The sequence below is a fragment of the Pogoniulus pusillus genome, chromosome 26 (genome assembly GCF_015220805.1).
Source record: "Pogoniulus pusillus isolate bPogPus1 chromosome 26, bPogPus1.pri, whole genome shotgun sequence".
Classification (NCBI taxonomy): Eukaryota; Metazoa; Chordata; class Aves; order Piciformes; family Lybiidae; genus Pogoniulus; species Pogoniulus pusillus.
The window spans coordinates 16,805,948-16,826,384 of NC_087289.1; the positions used below are offsets into that span (position 1 = coordinate 16,805,948).

General features: G+C 43.9%; 1 protein-coding gene across 2 annotated transcripts in view; it reads left to right on the forward strand.

Moving 5' to 3' along the window:
- Window positions 1-20,437, forward strand: part of STAG1 (STAG1 cohesin complex component) — a 232,677-nt gene that overhangs the window by 56,495 nt on the left and 155,745 nt on the right. For both annotated transcript variants that reach the window (XM_064165354.1, XM_064165355.1), the window contains exons 2-3: window positions 695-825; window positions 10,375-10,477. In XM_064165354.1, the coding sequence (XP_064021424.1) occupies window positions 797-825; window positions 10,375-10,477 (132 nt within the window). In that variant the 5' untranslated portion in view covers window positions 695-796. The remainder of the gene's footprint in view (window positions 1-694; window positions 826-10,374; window positions 10,478-20,437) is intronic.

A 20,437-nucleotide genomic window follows, 5' to 3' on the forward strand; every position in this document is an offset into this window, starting at 1 on the left:
TTTATCAAAACCTGTGTGATTTCAGGTACAGAACTTTTTGTCTTGATGGACAACTAGGAAAGACTGTTTTTCATTAAAGCAACCAGTAAACTTTTGTCTTGCAAGTTTAATGTGTTGTATGACTAGAAAATAACTCCATTCAGTCTCAGGTGATCATATTCTCTGGTAGCTTAGGCTTATGTGTCTCATTGATTTAAACTTTGTCAAAGTTGTGCTTGTGTTTTTACATGAGAGTTACCATAAACAAATGTGGGAGGTAGTTTCAAATATTTTGTTCAATTGAAAAAGCAGCAATAACCCAAACAGAGTAAATTTTCCTAAACAGAATTGAATTGGAATGGGCTGCCCAGGGAGGTGGTGGAGTCACCAGCCCTGGAGGTGTTCAAGAAAAGACTGGATGAGGCACTTGATGCTATGGTGTAGTTGACTGGATAGGGCTGGGTGACAGGTTGGGCTGGATGATCTTGGAGGTCTCTTCCAACCTGGTTGATTTTATGATTCTATGAAAGCATTGAATGGAGAAATGGAATGGAAAAATATGGTTAAGCTGTCCCAGGGATCATGCATCCCAAAATTCATGTGGTTTAATATTGATGCCACTTCAAAATGGGTTCTGTTGGTTTACAGTACTTTCTATTCAGTGTGTGACTATTTTGTAATCATATGAACATTTTTTTCTCTCTGTCTTTTGCAGATTAGACTTTGACATTTCATGAAAGAGGTCTCCAAGTAGTTGTCTTATAAGAACTTTGAGAAGAAGTTCTATGTAGCTCTTACTTTCAAGAGTGCTGCAAAAATGATTACTTCAGATTTGCCAGTACTACAGTGAGTATGTTTCTCTCTATATTTGAAATCTTCAGCTTGAAAACAGTTGAAGTAAACAGAGAGGTGATCATGAGGATAAAGCACAAGCTTGAGAGAAGTGCAGATTAATGTGACTGTTCTAAGCCTCCTGTGTTGTCAACTGTCAAAGAAAGAAAACAATGTGGAAGTTATTTCTTCTTATATATGGAGATTTAACTTTGCTGTGAGAAGCAAAATGAGGTCTTTGCTACTTTTATGCTTGTGAATGTTGTGAGATTTCAGAGATGTGTGTGGGCTTCTCATAATGACCATGTTTGTCTGTTCCAGTTGCATACTCTTCTTTCAGTGAGCTGGGTGTATTGTGCAAAAAGCCCTTGGCTTCTGCAGTTGAAGACAGCAAGCGGCATTAGAATGGTTTTGATCGTGCTGGGAAGTAAGAGGGGCTTACACAAACAGGAACATCACTGTGCTTGAATCAAGTGAATGATTGGAAAGAATAGAGAGGAATTCGAAGTGGGAGGAGCTGGAGAGCAGATTGAGTGGAGTTAAGAATGGAATTTTAGGAGAGGGAACAAAATTGAGCTGTAGTTGATGTGCTGGGTTGACAATGTCTGCCAGGCGCCCACTCAGGCACTGTCTCACTCCTCAACAGAGCAGGAGGAGAAGACAAGATGAAAAAGCTTATGGAGCAAGATAAAGACAGAGAAATCAATTGCCACTTGTCCTCCCAGGTGGACCTGACTTGACTGGAGAAAGTTATTGCCATTTAAAAAAGATTTGGACTTTGAGAAACAAAGACAAAACCTAAAATGTGTTTCCTCTCCTCCCTCCCTTTTTCCCTAGTTTGCCTTCACCCCTTCATTCCCCACTCCTCTGCTCACACCCCTGGCATGGGGCCTTCCAAGGGCTGCTGAGTGGATACCTGCTCCAGTGTGGAATCCTTGGGGTCAGCTGTGCTTGTGTAGCAGCAGCTCCTTCCTCCTGCTGGCTCCGAGGGCTGTTCTCTTGCCCCTCCTGGCATACAACTGTTCTTTCAGGAGCTCTCACAAGGGCCAAGCCAGCTCCTCAAGCCCACCTCTGCCACCACATACAACAAATTACATTCAGTAATTACCTAATGTTATTGTATGCTCACAGTGTAAAAGAGGCTTAGTTGATGAAGTTTGAGTGGTGTTCAACAACTAAGATTTCAGGTGCCCTTTTTGAAGAACTGAATGCTTGGACAATTGCACAATTGTCTGATCTTAGCATGAACATCTGAAAAGGTTAAAAGCTCTTTCAGAAGTGTTAATTTCTGCTGTGGGTGAGCATATGGGTGAAGACAGGAATGATCCTGCTAGATAGAACTGCTGCTGGAGGGACAACCCTGGGGGCAGATCTGGTTAGCTTTGAGGGTCGTTGTGGAGAAATTTTTCTTGGCTCATATTTTCCTGGATGTGCCACACTGAAGAAGTGAGAGTGTGCTTGTGAAATGTGCCAGGGATAAAAAGTGAGGAAATTCTGTCAAGACACCAGGGGGAGAAGGATATTCCTGTTCCCAGTCTGAGAAGCTAGATATCCTTAAGTGAATGAAATCTTGTAGAGCTTAAGGTTAAAAAGCACTTGTTAATGGATTGGCAACTCTACACACCCAAAAGATCCAAGGGACATTAAAGATGTTAATGTATTCTTCAGTATAAGGATGCAACCAAATTCCTTGCTCAAAAGGTCTAAATCAAAAGATTGTGAGCCACCAATGTTATACAACACGAAGAAAGTGAAAGCAAACGTGAAGAAAGTGAAAGCAAACGTGAAGAAAGTGAAGGCAAACATGCTTGTTGCTTTCTGTCTAGTAGAGATGGGAATATTTAATGCCACTGTGCAAAATAGTGGTGTGAGATTATCAGTATTATAGATAATTTTAGTTACTCATAATCAAGATATGGCCTTTCTTTTTACAGAAAAATCAGCAGGATTTGTGTGTGAAGCTTTTGAGACTCTCCCAAAGGCTCAGAACACTAAGTGAAGAAAGTGACAGCCTCAAATTCAATAGGTCCCAGACAGACTTCCATCATAAGAGTCTGGCCTAAGGACGAGAACCTGAAATGGTCTTTGATTTTTGGAGTATTAGCTTCACACATTTAGATTTTGGAATTGTCTAGTTGCACATACAGAAGCCAAGGTTTTCTTTCTAGCTCTTAAATAAGCAGCTTTGGAGGATTATTGTAATCTACAACTCCTGTACCTTATTTCTTCTTGTTCATAACATTTGCTAATCTTTTCAGCTACCCCTTTTAAACAAAGTGCTAAAATCAGTTGAGTCTGATAAGCTCAAGCTATGCCAGGGGAAATTTAGAAATTTAGGCTGGAGGTGAGGAGAAAGTTCTTCACTGAGAGAGTCATTGGACACTGGAATGGGCTGCCTGGGGAGGTGGTGGAGTCGCCGTCCCTGGAGCTGTTCAAGGCAGGATTGGACGTGGCACTTGGTGCCATGGTCTAGCCTTGAGCTCTGTGGTAAAGGGTTCGACTTGATGATCTATGAGGTCTCTTCCAACCTTGGTGATACTGTGATACTGTGATACTGTGTGTGATAAGGTCCTTTGCTTAGGACCATATCAAATATTCTCTCTCAGATTCTTCTCTCTTGACATAACATGGAAGAGGAAGTCTTCAATCTTTCTGGATTCACAGAAGTGGCTTCAGAATGCAGTGAAGACAGGATTTAACTTACTGGTGTTACAGATGAAGGGAAAGAAATCTCATCCCTCTGGTGTGTTTGACCTGGGTGACTGACTGTTAGGAGTCTTCTCTCAATGGGGTGACTCATAGTTATTGTGAGACATGTTGCTCTTTAGATTTTGAAGATCAACCACGAGAGCTGATTCATCCATGATTCATGACCCTGTGCATTCAGCCATTTTTCTTCATGAATGCTTTTTTTTTTCACAAGACTGAGTCCTCTGGTTTCAGTTACTGAATTTGACTCTGCCAGAACCTCCAGCCACATCAGCAGTGCCATTAAAAGCTTACAGAGGTGTTTTCATTTCCAAAACATGAACATTGTTTTTCTGGTGTGAGGTGTTTTTAAGGGAGGTGGTATAAACTCTAGAGCTGGGGCTTTATGTAGTAGGAGAAGGAGAGTAAATTTGTTTTCATTTGTTTTGGAGGGATGTGGAATTTACTCTGTCTAGAAAAATATGTGCCTCAGAAGCATGACATAGTGAAGGACTGCACAATAATCACTTGTTTCTTCAGTGCCCTGTGGTTAGTTATGATAACTTCAGAATGATACTCAGAGTTTTTAGGGGGTGATCCTGGAGTTACAGCTTTTTTTTCCTATGATACTTCACTGTCATAACAGACATCAGAAGGAAAAGCAGAGTAAAGTTGAGACCTTAAAAGACATTGTCACTTGTCTGCCTTACTCTGCCCACCCTGTTCTTGTAGGTCTCCCACACTCTGCACTATTTTCGATTCTGAAAGGTGTCGTAGAGAGGAAAGGTTTAGCCTTAGGCAGCAGCACCACCTCCCCTATTCTTAGATGAGGAAGGTTTCCTTAGGCCCAGATTATTTTGCTTTCCAGCAGCTTCAGGAGAGTGAAGTTGTGACTAAGCCTATGTTTTTCCCTCAGCTGGTAGTGACACACATGTAAAATAGAGATAGGATAATTTTGGTCAATTAAGATGTGGGTGACTGCCACTGGATAGATTACTTCCTAGCAGTTCTGCAAGATGTGTAGAGAATGAGGAGGTGGATGCTGGCCAGATTCTCTTCCCAAAGAGTGCTAAAAACCTGACAGAACTGCAGACAGTTAAGAGACACTTTGCATCTTCTCTAAGTTCAGGAATATGGACAAAAGGGGAGTGGGAGGTGCGTCCAGAGCAGCTGTGCAGCCTTGACAGAACATCTCAAACCAAAGGGGCTCCAGGCTGCAGGGGAAAGGAGTGTTGGTGCAGGAGTTGCATGATTCAGGGAAGCAATTCTCCCTCTGTACTCAGCAGTGGTGAGGGCACACCTTGAGTACTGAGGTCTGTTTTGGGACCCTCACTACAAGAAAGACATTGAGGTGCTGAAGTGTATCCGGAGAAGGGCAACAAAGCTGATGAAGGGTCCAGAGAACAGGGCTGAGAGAGCTGGAGTTGTTTTGTTTGGAGAAAAGGGGCATGGAGGGAGACCTTCTTGCTCTCAGTTACCTGAATGGAGGTTGTAGTGAAGTGGGTGCTGGTCTCTAGTCCCTAGTAACAAGTGATACAGCAAGAGGAATTGGCCTGAAGTTGCACCAAGAGAGGTTCAGGTTGGATATTGGAAGAAACTTCTTCCCTGAAAGGGAAACGCTGGGACAGGCTATCCAGGTAGGTTGTTGAATTGCCATCCCTGGACGTGTTTCAGGGAGGCAGAGATGTGGTTCTGAGGGACAGGGTTTAAGAACCAGGCTTGATAGAGTTAGATACTGGTTGGATTTGATCTTAAAGGTCTTGCAACCAAAATGGTTCCCTGATTCAGACAGCATTCACTGCTGTTTTAAATGATGGAGGGTTTTTAATGTTAAATCAGGCAAGGGGTGTAGGTTGTCCTTGATCCTGTCCCCCCTGCTCCAAGTAATACGGGCCTTGAAGGGAGCTTTCTGATGTTTTCCTCTTTACATACTTTCACTCTTTGCCATAAATAAATCTCTCAGCCTCACATATTGTTAGGGGGAGATTCATCTTACTTAATTTGAAACATTTATGTGTCTAAATCACCCTACCATCAGTGGGGAGGCAACACTGTAAAGGTAAATTGTCTGACCAGTTTTGGACACTGACTTTAGCATGAGGTGTGTTGCAACTTAGCATTTTCTACATGCTATACGTCTCCAGTTTACATGAGCTGGACCTCACCTTTAGTACTGATTTATTGAGCCTTTCACTGTGTGGTGGTTTAGGCTGTAACCTGCCCCCCCCACTTTTGAATTTACCCCAGCTAACTCAGACAGGCTCCAGGAATATCAATGAAGCTATTTATTTACAGCAGCACAATATACAAGCAGCTCTTTACAATATATACAGTTATATATAGAAATATACAAAGGATAAACAATACAGAAGCACAACTCCCAGAAACCTGAGTCCCCAGGAGGGGTTCTCAAACCACCCCAACACCTCCCCCTGCCCCTCTCAACCTTACCCCAGTCCCCAGGAAGAAAAGAGGTGCAGCCAAGAGGTTAAGAAGGAAGGTTAGTGGCAGTGGGGTTAAGGAGATGTGGCTTGGTCTGAAGGCAAAAGCAAAGAGAGAACAAACTGGAGAATGTTATCTAATGTTTACTTCTTGTTCCCAGACTTCTCAGCAGGACTGTGAGAGAAGAGACACAACCATATTTTCTTTTCATAGCCAATTATCTAGTTCCTCTCACCAAAGCATTCTAGCTTGCTTCAAACTAGCACACACTAAGAGCTTCCAGCCAGCTGTAGAAGTTTTCCCAGGAAAACGAGAGCAGCATGGTTATCAGGTTTAAGACAAAAGTCCAAGGTGAGAGAAAGAGTGTAATAATCAAACTGTGCAGTGTTCTGAAGATACTTACATTTCCAGAACTAAACACTCAAATTGTAGCAGGTTTTATTAGACCTGGACAGAGACTGTACAAAGTTGTGCTCTGTGGACTAGGTGCATGCAAAATAGTAGCAGAGGGCTGAAGCACCTCTCCTGTGAGAACAGACTGAAAGAGTTGGGGCTGTTCAGTCTGCAGAAGAGGAGGCTCCCAGGTGACCTTCTTGTGGCCTTTCAGTATCTGAAAGGGGCCTAGAAAAGCTGGGGAGGGACTTTTCAGGTGTGATGGTTTGGGCTCTTACCCACCCCCCCACACTTTGTATTTGCCCCAGCTAACTCAGATGGCCTCTGGGAATATAGATGAAGCAATTTATTTACAGCTAGCAGAATTTACAAGCAGCTATTTACAATCTATACAGTTATATACAATTATATACAGAAATATACAAAGGATAAACAATACAGAAGCACAACTCCCCTCCCAGAAACCTGAGTCCCCAGGAGGGGCTCTCAAACCACCCCAGCACCTCCCCCAGCCCTTTCAACCTTACTCCAGTTCTCAGGAAGAAGAGAGGTGCAGCCAAGAGGTTAGGGAGCAAGGTTAGTAGGAGCAAGGTTAATGAGATGTGACCAGGTCTGAAGGCAAAGGCAGAAGAGAAAGACAAAATGGAGAAAGTTTACTTCTTCTTCCCAGAGCTCTCAGCGTAACTGTGAGAGAAGTTGACATCAATTGTTTTCATTTCACTGCCTGTTATCTAGTTCTTTTACCAAAACATTCCAGCTTGCTTCAAACTAGCACATCAGGATATCAGGGAGTGACAGGACCAGGGGGAGATAGGTAGGTCCAGGCTGGATGTGAGGAGGAAGTTGTTCATCACAAGAGTGGTGAGACCCTGGAATGAGTTGCCCTGTCCCTGGAGGTGTTTAAGGCCAGGCTGGATGGGGCTCTGGCCAGGCTGCTCTAGGGTAGGGTGTCCCTGCCCATGGCAGGGGAGTTGGAACGAGATGATCTTTGTGATCCTTCCAACCCTGACTGATTCTATTCTATTTAATTTATTTATATAGCTGTTGTGTTTCCAGAGAAGTGGTGGAGCTGTTTGCGTAGCAGGACTGCTGAGTCTGGTTTTAATAGAGAAAAATCTTTCCCTTGATGGTATAAGGAGTGTAGCTGTGTAAGCTAGCAAAGTTACAGCATTTCCCCAGCTAAGAGGTGTTTCTTAGACCATATTATGCCAAATACATTTCCAGTAAGGATCTTTGTAGACCAGAGAGAGGCTTTTTTTTCTACAGAGAGCAGGAGAGAATGCCTTCAGTTTTGCTGTAGCAAGAGAAAGCTGCAGATATCTTTATGGAGTTCCTCATTTCTGTATTGAAAGGCAATTAAAAACCCAAGAGATTGTCACTATGAGGCATTAAGCATTTTTGTCAGAGGGAGCTGCAGCACTGGTGATTGGTCTTTAGGTAAAGGCTGGATCTTTCCAACTGCACAGACATTGTTTTCAGGCTGCATTCACTGCATTGCTTTTCAGCAGTGTGGTCCTATTTTGCTAAATACTTTTGAACTATGTGTGGGGTATCTTTTTATTTGGCTTTAGGATTTTTATAGTTGTGGGTTTTTAAAGGTTTATAGCTTGAAATGGAATTTTTTCTAATTTCATGGTTTGGGAAGCAGAAAAGCAACTTCTCTTTAGTTTTCAGTGCTTTGGAGAGATCCTGCTTTACAAGCATATGATTTGGGAACTGAAATGTGCTTGCATACTTAGAATCATAGAATCAGCTAGGTTGGAAGAGACCTCCAAGCTCAGCCAGTCCAACCTAGCACCCAGCCCTATCCAGTCATCTAGACCATGGCACTAAGTGCCTCATCCAGGCTTTGCTTCAACACCTCCAGGGATGGCAACTCCACCACCTCCCTGGGCAGCCCATTCCAATGCCAATCACTCTCTCTGCCAACAACTTCCTCCTAACATCCAACCTATAATTCCCCTGGCACAACTTGAGACTGTGTCCCCTTGTTCTGTTGCTGCTTGCCTGGGAGAAGAGCCCAACCCCACCTGGCTACAACCTCCCTTCAGGTAGTTGTAGACAGCAATGAGCTCTGCCCTGAGCCTCCTCTTCTGCAGGCTGCACACCCCCAGCTCCCTCAGCCTCTCCGCATAGGGTTTGTGTTCCAGGCCCCTCACCTGCTTTGTTGCCCTTCTCTGGACACCTTCCAGCACCTCAACCTCTCTCTTGCATTGAGGAGCCCAGAACTGGACACAGCACTCAAGGTGTGGCCTGAGCAGTGCTGAGCACAGGGGCAGAATAACCTCCCTCGTCCTGCTGGCCACACTGTTCCTGATTCAGCCCAGGATGCCGTTGGCTCTCCTGGCCCCCTGGGCACACTGCTGGCTCATCTTCAGCTACTCTCTACCAGCACCTCCAGGTCCCTTTCTCCCTGGCTGCTCTCAGCCACTCTGTCCCCAGCCTGTAGCACTGGTTGGGGTTGTTTTGGTTTTAAATCTAGGATGTCTGGTTTTCTGGGTTGTGTTAGAGTGTTTAGGGCTAATCCATTGAAATTACATCAGAAAAGGAGATTAATACATATGCTGCTACTTGTCCAACGTTCCTAAATGGTTCTGTTGACCCCATGGTGATTTTTTGCTTGCAATTTGGGAAATCCTGTTTTAATGATAGGAATTCATCACAGTTCTGCAAAACTGACTTAAAATAGACCTAGAAGAATACACTCATTTCAGTGAAGTATCAGAACATTCTTGATTGTCATACTAGGATGGTTGTATCTTTTAACACTGCTAAATAGCTTTCTTGGTGGTACTGCAAACTTGTGAAGTATTCCTCATTTAAAACAAACAAACCAATGACAAAATAAAACCTCAACCAAACAACAAAATAATAAAAGCCCAAACATAAAAGAACCCACCCAGAGTGTGAATGATCTGTCTTAGTCTTGGCTTGCTGAAGCTTCTCAGTTTCTTTAAAACAGTCCTTTAATTCCAGCTCTGTGTTTGAGGCTGTATAAGATAATGGAATAGGTCTGATTTTCATCTTCCCCTGACACAAGTTTTACAGCTCTTTAATTCTTTTCACTTGAAGGAAATAGGATTGAAAAAAATCTCTGCTCAGAGCTGGACTTAACTCTGAGTAATCTAGGACATTATTATAGTTACTCCTAGTTTACAGAGCTCTCATGCACTGGGATCTTGCAAAGTAAAAGTAAAGCAATCAGTAGCAGGTCTGGCTTGGATTCTGCACTCTTACTGGGCAAAATATAATGCCTCAGATGATCAGTTACAAACAAAGAGTTTCTTCAAGCAGGCAGGGCTGTTCAAAAGGCAGAGAAGTGCCTGTGCACCTGGCCGAGGTTGGGGGGCAATTGGAGTGATGTTTTTCCCTTACTTAATATCATCTCTTAAGTCTAGACCAGGAATGATTGACAAGTGATACTGTGTGTTTCTCTGCTAATAATGTCAAGGCTTTTTTCACTGTGTAAGTGAAAATGCTTTTCTAACTGGAAGAATAATCAATGTCTTCAGATTGAAGTGTGTTCTCTGGTTTGTTCCTCATGGTCTGTGTTAATCCTCTCTTTATTAACAGCTGCACAATACCATAGTCTTCAAGTGTGACTGAAAACATGGAGAAGCCCAATTGGGAACTTGTGTCAGTGCTTTAATGATGTGCTAGCTGGGCTGTATTCCAGTTTGCTTTCAAGGCTGTGAGAAAGCATCTGGGAAGTAGCTACTAAGAGTAAAAGGAACATCAGACTAGTGAATATGCTGAGGGGTGGATATATTGAGAATGTGCTGTTTAATATAGCTGGGTTTTGAATTGTAACATGGTCTCAGAAAGCCTTGTTAAGTTAATTATCTTCCAGTCAATCAAGTGATATTCCAGCCCATCAAAAGGTAAGGGCTAACAACACTTTGCTCCGTAGTTTGCAGAAGAAATGTGACAAACCTTTTAATGTCTCTTTCTGGTTTAGAACTAAATATTTAACCAGTCACTTACAGCTTACTTGTTGATTTCAAATCATTTTAATTTATCTAGTGTTTTTCCTCCCCCCAGGGATTCTACAAATGAAACTACTGCACATTCAGATGCTGGCAGTGAGCTTGAAGAATCAGAAGTCAAAGGAAAAAGAAAAAGGGGCCGTCCTGGCAGGCCTCCAGTATGTGTAATTTAGTTTTTGTTATGCATCTGTTTTAAAATGACTCTAAACTGTTTTTCATCTCATCATCTTGTGGTCACATAAATTTTTAATGAGCCCTGCATAAAACTTTCTGAAGACTCTAGTATGAAATGTTTATGAGGTTGATATGCAAACAATGTTTGGAGTGTTTAAAAAGAGACAAAACTGAGTTCATAACAGCTATTGCTTGTTTCTTTTGTTCTCTACTTACGTGAAGATGCAGCTCTCTTATCATTGTCATATTGCAACCTCCTTCCAGACATGAGCGTCGTCAGCAAGCACAGCCCCTGACTGGTTTGGAAGTTCTAATGAATTTGAAGTGGAAAATGACATCTGAGCCTTTTAATAACTGATAATCTCTTAATGTGAATTTCCACACAGAGTTGCAGCACAGCATTAACTGAATGCCTCAGAAGATCTATTAACACATTTTAAACATTGACATATTCAGTGCCCCACATATAGAGTGGGGACTTCAACCTGTTCTCTAGCATTGTTGTCTGCTGTGCAAAATTTAATGTTCTTGACTGGTTTTTGCCCATTGCTGTCCCATGAAGAGGAGTATACAGAAACAACCTGGTTGCTAGCCTAGAGGTTTGGAGTGTGAGAGTTGAAGTTGCACAAACACTAGTGGTATTTTTTACACACCACACAGTCACTGGGACAGAGAAGTAGAGAAGTGAATGTTACAAAAAGTGTTCCTCATCCCTCTATTTGAGCTGATTAGTAGCTCCTATGGCAATATTTATGAAAGCACTCTACAGATCTTGCTGTGAAGTTTCTACAGCAGCCAATTGCACATTATGCTTAGAACAGCTCCAGGCTCTTCGAGTGTACAAGATAGTGCTGAGCATACAGAGAAGGTGGCTGTGGCTTCCTACGTAAAGTGGTGGGCTGCAGGCTGACCATTCCTGCTAAGGAGAAAGACCAATCACAGATTATTCCATGAAAGCATCATCCAAATGCTCAGTAGAGGTCAAAAATCATCTTAAATCTGAAGAAGAGAATAGGGAATAAAACAAATCTGTGTCTGTCTTAAAGCCATGGTCTGCCAGAACTTGGAATACTTTCCATCATTCCAGTTTTGCTTTTTCCCCTCTCAGCATCCACCCCAACATCTCAAGACAGGTTTCTAGGACTGGAAGAGATTCAGAAAAGACAAACAGTGATGGTCAGTCATGGAATCTTTCCAGTGAGGGATGGTGGGGCACTGGAATGGATTGCACAGGAAGGTCAGGGGTGCCTCCAAGGTGTCCAAGGCCAGGCTGGATGCGGCCTTGTGGAAGGTGTCCTCTGCCTGTTACAGAGGCGTTGGAATTAGATGATCTTTAAGGTTCCTTCCAACATAAACCATTCTGTGAATCAGGGTGGGAGGGACCTCAGGAGATTTCATTGCAACTTCCTGCTCAGAGCAGGATCAGCTTTGGGATCTGACTGTATTGCTTGCTGCTTTTTCAGTCTAGTCTAGAGAATTACCAAGGAGTGTTACCTGTCCCTCGACTACACTGGCAATCCTGTGCTGAACCCTCTCTTACACTGAGAGGGCCAAAACTGGATATGGGACAAGAAGCATGTAGAAGGGCATGATCACTTCCTTGGTGTAGTGCTGTGCTCTCATTTGTATAGGCCTGGGTGCTGATGGGCTTTGCTGCTCAGGCACATTGTTGCCTTGTGTCTAGTTCACTGTCTGCCAAGACCTTGCAGTCCTTTCTTACATAGTTGCTCCTGGACTTAGCTGCTCTCCAGCCTGTGTTGGTGCAGGAATTTACCCCTTTGCTAAGAGCAGGTCGTTGTGTTTGTCTGTGTTCAGTTTTGTGTGTACTGTTGGCCTCGTCCTTCAGATTGTCAGCAGCAGCCCCTGCCACTTTGGTGCCATCTGCACACTTAACAGGACCACACTCTCTTGTTCTTCTGGCTCTTTGATAAAGATGGGGAGCTGAACCTGTCCCAGGTAGGCTTCTGTTATACTCTGTCATTGCCATTCTGCATGTAGAAAATGACCCATTAATTGCTGTGCTCTGAGCCCAGCAGTTCAAATACTTGTCCACTTCTCTAGTTATCTACTCCTCCAGATCACAGCTTCCCAGCTTGGATGTAAGAATACTGCATAAGTCTGTTGAAAGCCTTGTTAAGATAAATGGCATTTGTTGCTCTCCCATCCTCCAGAAGTCCAGTCATTTTTATGTCATTTTTGGCTCACTTGACAAAATGTCTATGTTTGGCTGCACAATCAAATCCTTCATAATGGATACTGCAGCAACAGAAAGGAATAAATAAGACTGATCTGCATAAAAGTGACCAAAGGAAGAAGTCACTCCATGTCTTATATCTTTGAGGAGAAGTGCAAGCAGCTTGAGAATTCTAGGCAATTGCATTCATGACATTAGTTGATATTAAAATTCATAGACTTAGTGCTTGAGGTGCTGGTTTTGCAGATACTGTGTTTTGCTTCCCCCTCTTCTCCACGTTGCTCACCTGCCCATGGTGCTAACTTATTGACTTTCCCCAGGTGAATTATCTGCTTCACATGGGAGGTGCAGCTGTGACATTGCCCCCTCACTCTTGCATCTTCACAGGTCCCACCTACCTTTATTCTCAGATGTGAAACAGGTTAATTAATTAAATTCAGAGCTGTTTTTCTCAACTCATCTTTAGCTTTGAAGTTTTCAACTTCTATTATACAGGCTTTCCCATTTTCTGGGGGTATTTTCCCCCTAATTCCATCTCTCCCAGTGAGTGTTGATTTTCTGGTATCCTTAGGCCATCACAGCCACAATGACACATGTGCCATTAACCCAATGACCTCTTTGGGAAGGTTTACTCTTCTGTGCTCTGTTTTGCTACATGGTTCTATAACAAAGCAGTACACAATGCACTTCTACGATCTAGCTATTGTTATTCTGCTCTAGTGTTAGAGAATCAACCTGACTATTTGCCAGAAAGATGAACTACTACTACTAGAGGAATTTCCAGGCTTTTTTCCAAAGAAAGACCTTCTTCTTCACAGATTGGAGACTTGTGGGAGGAGATGGTCCTCATTTGAAAAGTTGCCATTTGTAGTAAATACTTCTTCACTTCATGGAGGACCTCTTGGGGAACCTTCCCTTCCTGAAAATGCTGCTTTCCAGTTTGCTCCTCCACTTCTGTAAGAGACTGTTACTAATGAGTGTTTGGCTGAATAGACTAGGCAGTCAGTTTACAGAGAGGGTAAGTTCATTAGTCCTTCAAAATAACTCTCAGAATCTAATCCATTTGTTCTGAATTGACCAAACTTGCAGTGAATTTAGCAGGAGTTGTACTGTGTCCTGTAGTGGCATTGACAGTGGCTGACCTCCCCCCTGCCCTTCTAAACAGTCTTGTAGACTAGGTGCCTTTGGAAGGATTGGCCAAGAGATGAATCTGGCAGTGGAATTGTGATGGGTTTGGAGTTATCTGCCCCACACACACTTACGAAATCACCCAGATTAGACTCAGCCGAACTGGAAGTTAAGAAAGGAAGCTTTCTATTTACAGCTTAGCACAATATACAAGCAGATAGTTACAATAGATACAGAAATATACAAGTTAAAGGTAATACAGAAACACAGCACCTCTCCCAGAAACCAGAGTCCCCAGGAGGGATCCTGACCCAAACCCCCTTACCCCTCCCTCTTTTCCTCCCTTCAGAAATCATAGAATCATAGAATCAGCCAGGTTGGAAGAGACCTCCAAGATCATCCAGTCCAACCTAGCACCCAGCCCTATCCAGTCAACCAGACCATGGCACTAAGTGCCTCATCCAGGCTTTTCTTCAACACCTCCAGGGACGGTGCCTCCACCACCTCCCTGGGCAGCCCATTCCAATGCCAATCACTCTCTCTGTGAAGAACTTCCTCCTAACATCCAGCATAGACCTCCCCCAGCACAACTTGAGACTGTGTCCCCTTCTTCTATTGCTGGTTGTCTGGGAGGAGAGACCAAAATAACCAGATCAACCCCCCTATATCTCACCTGATAAATCTAGAGATCTGAGGTGAGATGTCAGAAAGATGACAAGGAGGTTAGAGGAAAAAGGGTTAGGTTGGGTTAGAGTTAAGGCAGAGGCAACCACACAGAGCCACAGAGAGAAGGCACAGCCAAAAGTGAGAGCTGACTGAGCAGTGTGAGAGCAGTGAGTGTCTTATCTATATTTTAACTAGTTGTGTTTCTCAGCAGAAAACTGAAGGATATAGATTATTGTTGGTTTTCTTCTTTCTTCTCACGGCTAAGGATTTAATTTCTCTCAGTAAAATATTCCAGTTAGCCTCAAACCAGCACAGAAAGATTTTGGTTCATGTTTTTATGTGATACTCTGTGAGCTTATATCTGAGGACACAGACTCAAGTTGTGCCAGGGGAAGTATAGGCTGGATGTTAGGAGGAAGTTCTTCACAGAGAGAATGATTGGCATTGGAATGGGCTGCCCAGGGAGGTGGTGGAGTTATCATCCCTGGAGGTGTTCAAGAAAGACTGGATGAGGCACTTAGTGCCATGGTCTGGTTGACTGGCTAGGGCTGGGTGCTAGGTTGGACTGGATGATGTTGGAGGTCTCTTCCAACCTGGTTGATTCTATTCTATTCAGTGAGTTGTGGGAGGGGTCTGCTTAACAGTTCTCTGCATGAAGTTGATGGGTACCATTGGCTGAAAGTGCATTTTCAGTCAGCTGCATTGTTGGAATGCATGGGTATGGATGCACTCTCCTCTTCTAGGAGGGAATTTGGAAGCCCAAGGGCTTGTGGTGCAAGGCAGCTTTCCTATTAGTGAGCCTAGGTGATCAGTTATTTGTCTGTTCTTATCCATCTTCTCTTGGGTCAGTGCTGTCTGTTTGATGTTGTCACCATGCTGCATTTCAGCCTACTTGGCCTTACCTTTCCAGGAGCTCAGAACAGCCTGGCTTAGACCTCAGCTGAGGGAGAGTGCTGGGTGTATTTCAGCTTTGAAGGAGTGAACAGATTAGCCTCTTTGACTCCAAGGACAGGAAGAGATGTCAGTATTTCTCTTCCAGAGGCAGACATTCTGACATCTCTGCTGGTCTCTCTGGCAGCCTGTACTTGGGTTGCAACATGCCTGCCTTCAACTCCTCAGATTCTTCTAGTAAGTCTGGGTAAAGCAAGTGCAGGCTCTACAGTCTTGCTTTCAGATCTTGTTGTGTATCCTTGGTATGAAGGAGACAGACCACAGTACCCTTGCTTTGCATTCATATGTGGTATTTTGACTTTGCAGCAGACTTGTAGACCTATTTATTGTAGCATGGATATTGCATACTGCAGGGGATTGAGTTTTCCTTTAGGTTCCAAGTCATGCATGTCCTGTTTAGCAGTAGGAAGGAATAGTCTTGGAAGATTTTGTTTTCATAGTAATTGAGGTTTGTGGTTTGGTTTGAATTGCATGAGTTTCCTTTCTTAGTTTACTCACCTGAGTAAGGTGTAGTGGCCATGGTGGTGTTAGGTCAGCAGTTGGACTCGATGATCTTAGATGATCTTTCCAACCTTAATGATTCTATGTTTTAGTTCTGTCCTTTAAAACCAAAGTGAATCAGTTTAGTTCTGTGGCTATGTAGCTACAGGTACAGCAGTATGTGGAGACCTCTCCATCTTGCTAATTGTAGCTTCCTGCTGGAGAAATTTTAATGGCCTAAGTTTTCCTTGTAAGCTTTTGGTGCTCCTGGCATTTTTGGTAATCTCATCTACTCTTCATTTTTCTGGGCTTTTTTTTTCCCTTACAGCAAGAAGAATTTGCTTGCCAGAAGAATTGAAGTGATTCAAAGCATGTATAGCAGGGTCTCTTGGTTCTTTAAGATGATTTTCAGAACTCCTGCTAGGCTTTTGAATGAGGGTGGGGAAAAAAAAGCAGTGCCACCCCCCAACACTGCCTCTGCTGCTTTTGTTGTTGTTGTTCTAAGCTGTGTGCACTACAACTGAAGCAGCTCTGCTTGCACTGGATGTTAGGGGACTTAGATCTGTCTTTATTTGCAGGATGGGGCTTCTCACAAGGAGCACCTTGTTTATTTCTATGATGACAAAAGAATCTGAGCCATTAAGGTTGAAAAAGACCTCCAAGGTTATTGAGTCTAACTATCAATCCAGCAATCCATGCCCACTAAACCGTGTCCCAAAGTGCCATGTCTAGCTGATTTTTGAATGCCCCCAGGGATGGTGAGTCCATCACTTCCCTGGGCAGCCTGACCACTCTTTCAATAAAAACATTTTCTTAATATCCAATCTGAGCTTTCCCTGGTACAACTTGAGGCCATTTCCTCTTACCACTTGTTGCTAGGGAGAGAAGACTAATGCCCACCTCTCTACAGCCTTCTTTCAGGGCGCCGTAGAAAGCAATGTGGTCTCCCCTCAGCCTCCTTTTCTCCAGGCTAAACAAACTCATTTCTCTCAATGGCTGCTCACAAGGCTTATTATCCAGAGCCTTCATGAGTTTGTTTTTTTCCCCTTATCTGGACCTTCTCCAGCACCTCAGTGTCCTTCTGAAAAGTCCAGAGGACCATTTGACTCCCTAGATAGCCAGGATGATCTTAGGAAGTATGTGGTAGCCTTCTTTTTTGTAACCAGGATTAACTCAGGAAGAACTCACTCTTCCTCTTAAGGTGAGGTTAGAATGCCAAGGCCTTACAGGAGGGTGTTGCCTTTGAGATGTGAGTTCTTCAGTCTTCCACAGGTTAAAAGGCTTCTTCCTCCTTTGTGAGAAATGGACTATTGCTTTAAATTGCTTATAGTATGAAGGCTACCATTTAAGGTAGCAGGTTAGGTGCAGTTACTGATCTGTAACACTTTTGCTGTCTTGTATTTCTTTGTGAAGTGCATCTGGTCAGCTTGAGGAATTTAATGGAAAATGGCAAGCCACTTTCACTTTCCCCCCTTTCCTTTTGGTAGTGAGTGGGTTACCTTCTACTACATGAGTTAATTTTCCAGATGTGGGTCACTTGGTTTTGTCTGTTTTGACACCACCACCTGTCCAGTTGCCTGTGCTGGGTCTCTCAGTGAAAGTTCACAACCCCTTGGTGCATGATTAAAACATGTCAAGCTTTCTTACCTCTTCATGCTTCTTTCTCCCTTTCTCTGGTAGTCCTAATTCACCTCTGTGTTGGCTCTGCCATGGTAGCAGATGTCTGGATGATGGAAATTGTTACATTGCACTCAGAGGCAGTACTGCTAATTACTTGGCTTTTCCCATGACTTCTCAGAGATACCTGTCATAAGCAGGAGAAAAGCTTTAGTCTGGAAGACAGTTCTCATCCACCTTGGGATTCTGACAGACTGACACTTGCAAAAGGGGTAAAAACCCAACCTGTACATGGCCATCAGTTTAAGGGGGCTTTAGGTAAGGAAAGGAAATTAGAGGCTGAAAGAATAGAAATGCTCAGGATTGAAAGTCTGGTGGACACCTTTCCTCTGGTGCCTTTCTATCTGCAAATACTTTTTATCCCTTACTCACAAAGCTCTAGGTTTGGGTTTTTCAGTTTCTCGCTGGAGGGTTCACTGACTACTTGTTTTGTGCCTTGATTCAACACAGATCTCATTTCTGGATTTAGCTACCCCAGCTTGGAAACAAAGTGATTTCTGTTAAGTTAACATCCAGTTTCTCTATTATGAGAGTTGTTCTCATTGTCAAAAGAAAAAGCTATACTGGAGGGGAACTTCATTCAAGTAGAGTCAGTACAGTGTCTGGTGTTAATTCCGGTCCGGAGTATTGAAGTATTTACTTGAGCTTGAGAAATCAGGCTTTGTCCAGTCATAGAATCAGTCAGGGTTGGAAGAGACCACAAAGATCATCTAGGTCCAACTCCCTTGCCATGGGCAGGGACACCCTACCCTAGAGCAGCCTGACCACAGCCTCAGCCAGCCTGGCCTTAAACACCTCCAGAGATGGAGCCTCAACCACCTCTCTGGGCAACCCATTCCAGGCTCTCACCACTCTCATGCTCAACAACTTCCTCATTATGTTGAGTCTGACTCTCCCCACTTCCAGCTTTACTCCATTCCCCCCAGTCCTGTCACTCCCTGAGAGTCTAACAAGTCCCTCCCCAGCTTTTTTGAAGGCCCCCTTCAGATCTTGGAAGGCCACAAGAAGGTCGCCTGGGAGCCTCCTCTTCTCCAGACTGCACAGCCCCAACTCTCTCAGTCTGTGCTCACAGCAGAGCTGCTGCAGCCCTCTGAGCATCCTCCTGGCCCTGCTCTGGACACACTCCAGCATCTCCACATCCCTCTTCACAATATCACAGTATCATCAGGGTTGGAGGAGACTTCACAGATCATCAAGTCCAACCCTTTACCACAGAGCTCAAGGCTAGACCATGGCACCAATGGGGGTGCCATGGTCTTGTAATGGGGGCTCCAGAACTGGATGCAGTGCTCCAGGTGGGGTCTGACCAGAGTGCAGTAGAGGGGGAGAATCACCTTCCTGGCCCTGCTGGCCACACTTCTGCTGATGCAGCTCAGGCTCTGGTTGTCTTTCTGGGCTGCAAGTGCACACTGCTGGGCCCTGTTGAGCTTCTGGTCCACCAGCACCCCCAAGTCCCTCTCAGGGCTGCTCTCCAGCCACTCACTGCCCAGCCTGGATTTGTACTTGGGATTGCCTCAACCCAGCTGCAGGAACTTGCACTTGGTCTTGTTGCACCTCCTGAGGTTTGCTTGTGCCCACCTCTGCAGCCTGTGCAGGTCCCTCTGGATGGCATCCCTTCTCTCCAGTGGTTCTGTACTTCTGAGAGCTCACTGGTGTTCTCAAACAATGAGTCTTGTTCAAGGCACACATCTCCTTTCCCCAAGATACCTGACAGAAGTGTAGCTTAAAGGCAGTGGTGATGTGTCCTGTGGTCCCTGTGGTGCACACCTGTCTGTAATACTTGTACCAGTGTAGATGGCTTTGCTCATTGCTTTCCAGTAAGATGGTGTCTTTGGATGTGTGGTTTTCAAATCCTTCTACTTGTTTTCTCTTTGATCTTGCAGTGTTTTAATGTCTCCCATTGAGTTAGATGTTGAGAGACCTGAGTACAGAGGCAGCTTGCACTAGCTTCTGTGGAGGACATCATCAACTTGCATTCCTGCTGTCATTTAGCAGAACTTTTAGGTACTTGAAGTGCTTCTGGTTTATCATCAGCCAGATTGAATAAGCACATGGATTATATGTCTCAATTTGCTTCTAATTCTTTGCCATGTTATTAAAGAGTGGTCATGTGTCTCTTTGCAGCTCAGTGGAGCTCAGCTGTGTCATGTCCTGGTAGCTTTCTGGCTGCGAAAGGCAGCCCTGCGCAGGTTTAAGAATTCATTAAGGGAGAGCACATTCTTTGGATCATTAGTGCAGATGTTAAAACACTTGCACAGAGAATGTACCTCTATTTGAAGCTTTCCAGCTTGCATTTTTATGCAGGTCCTTAACTGACTGTTTGCAAGAGGCAGTTGTGCTCTGCCTTGCCCTTTTCTTTAGCTCTCTGGCCCCACCAGCAGTGCTCCCTTTTAAAGTAAGAGGGAAGGTAGACTTCAGGTCTGTCTTCTACAGACTCTCTTCTAGAAGCGAAATCCTTTCCCTCTGCAGGAAAATTCTTAATGTATCTGCAGCTGGAGGACTCAACCTCCTGTGTTGACTTCATGATCTTTACTAAAAGCTGTGACAGAAACTGGCTGACAGTGTCCTCAGGTGGCTGTACCATGAGGTTATTGTGCTAAGGGTAATCTTCCAGTTGTTTGTGTGTTGTTTTCTTTAACATCCTTCACTGGTCTGTGGAAAGTGGGAACTTTTGCTTTCATCAGCCTTATGGAAGAGAGGAAGAGTAGAACGTGGAAGTAAGGTCACAGCAGCAATCCCAATGTTACTTTTCCCCAAACATCTTTTTTCTGCCCAAGGTGGCTTAAATTCAGAGCAAACTGTTCACTAGATGGCTTCTTACAAGTGAGATCTGTACTTCCTCATCACA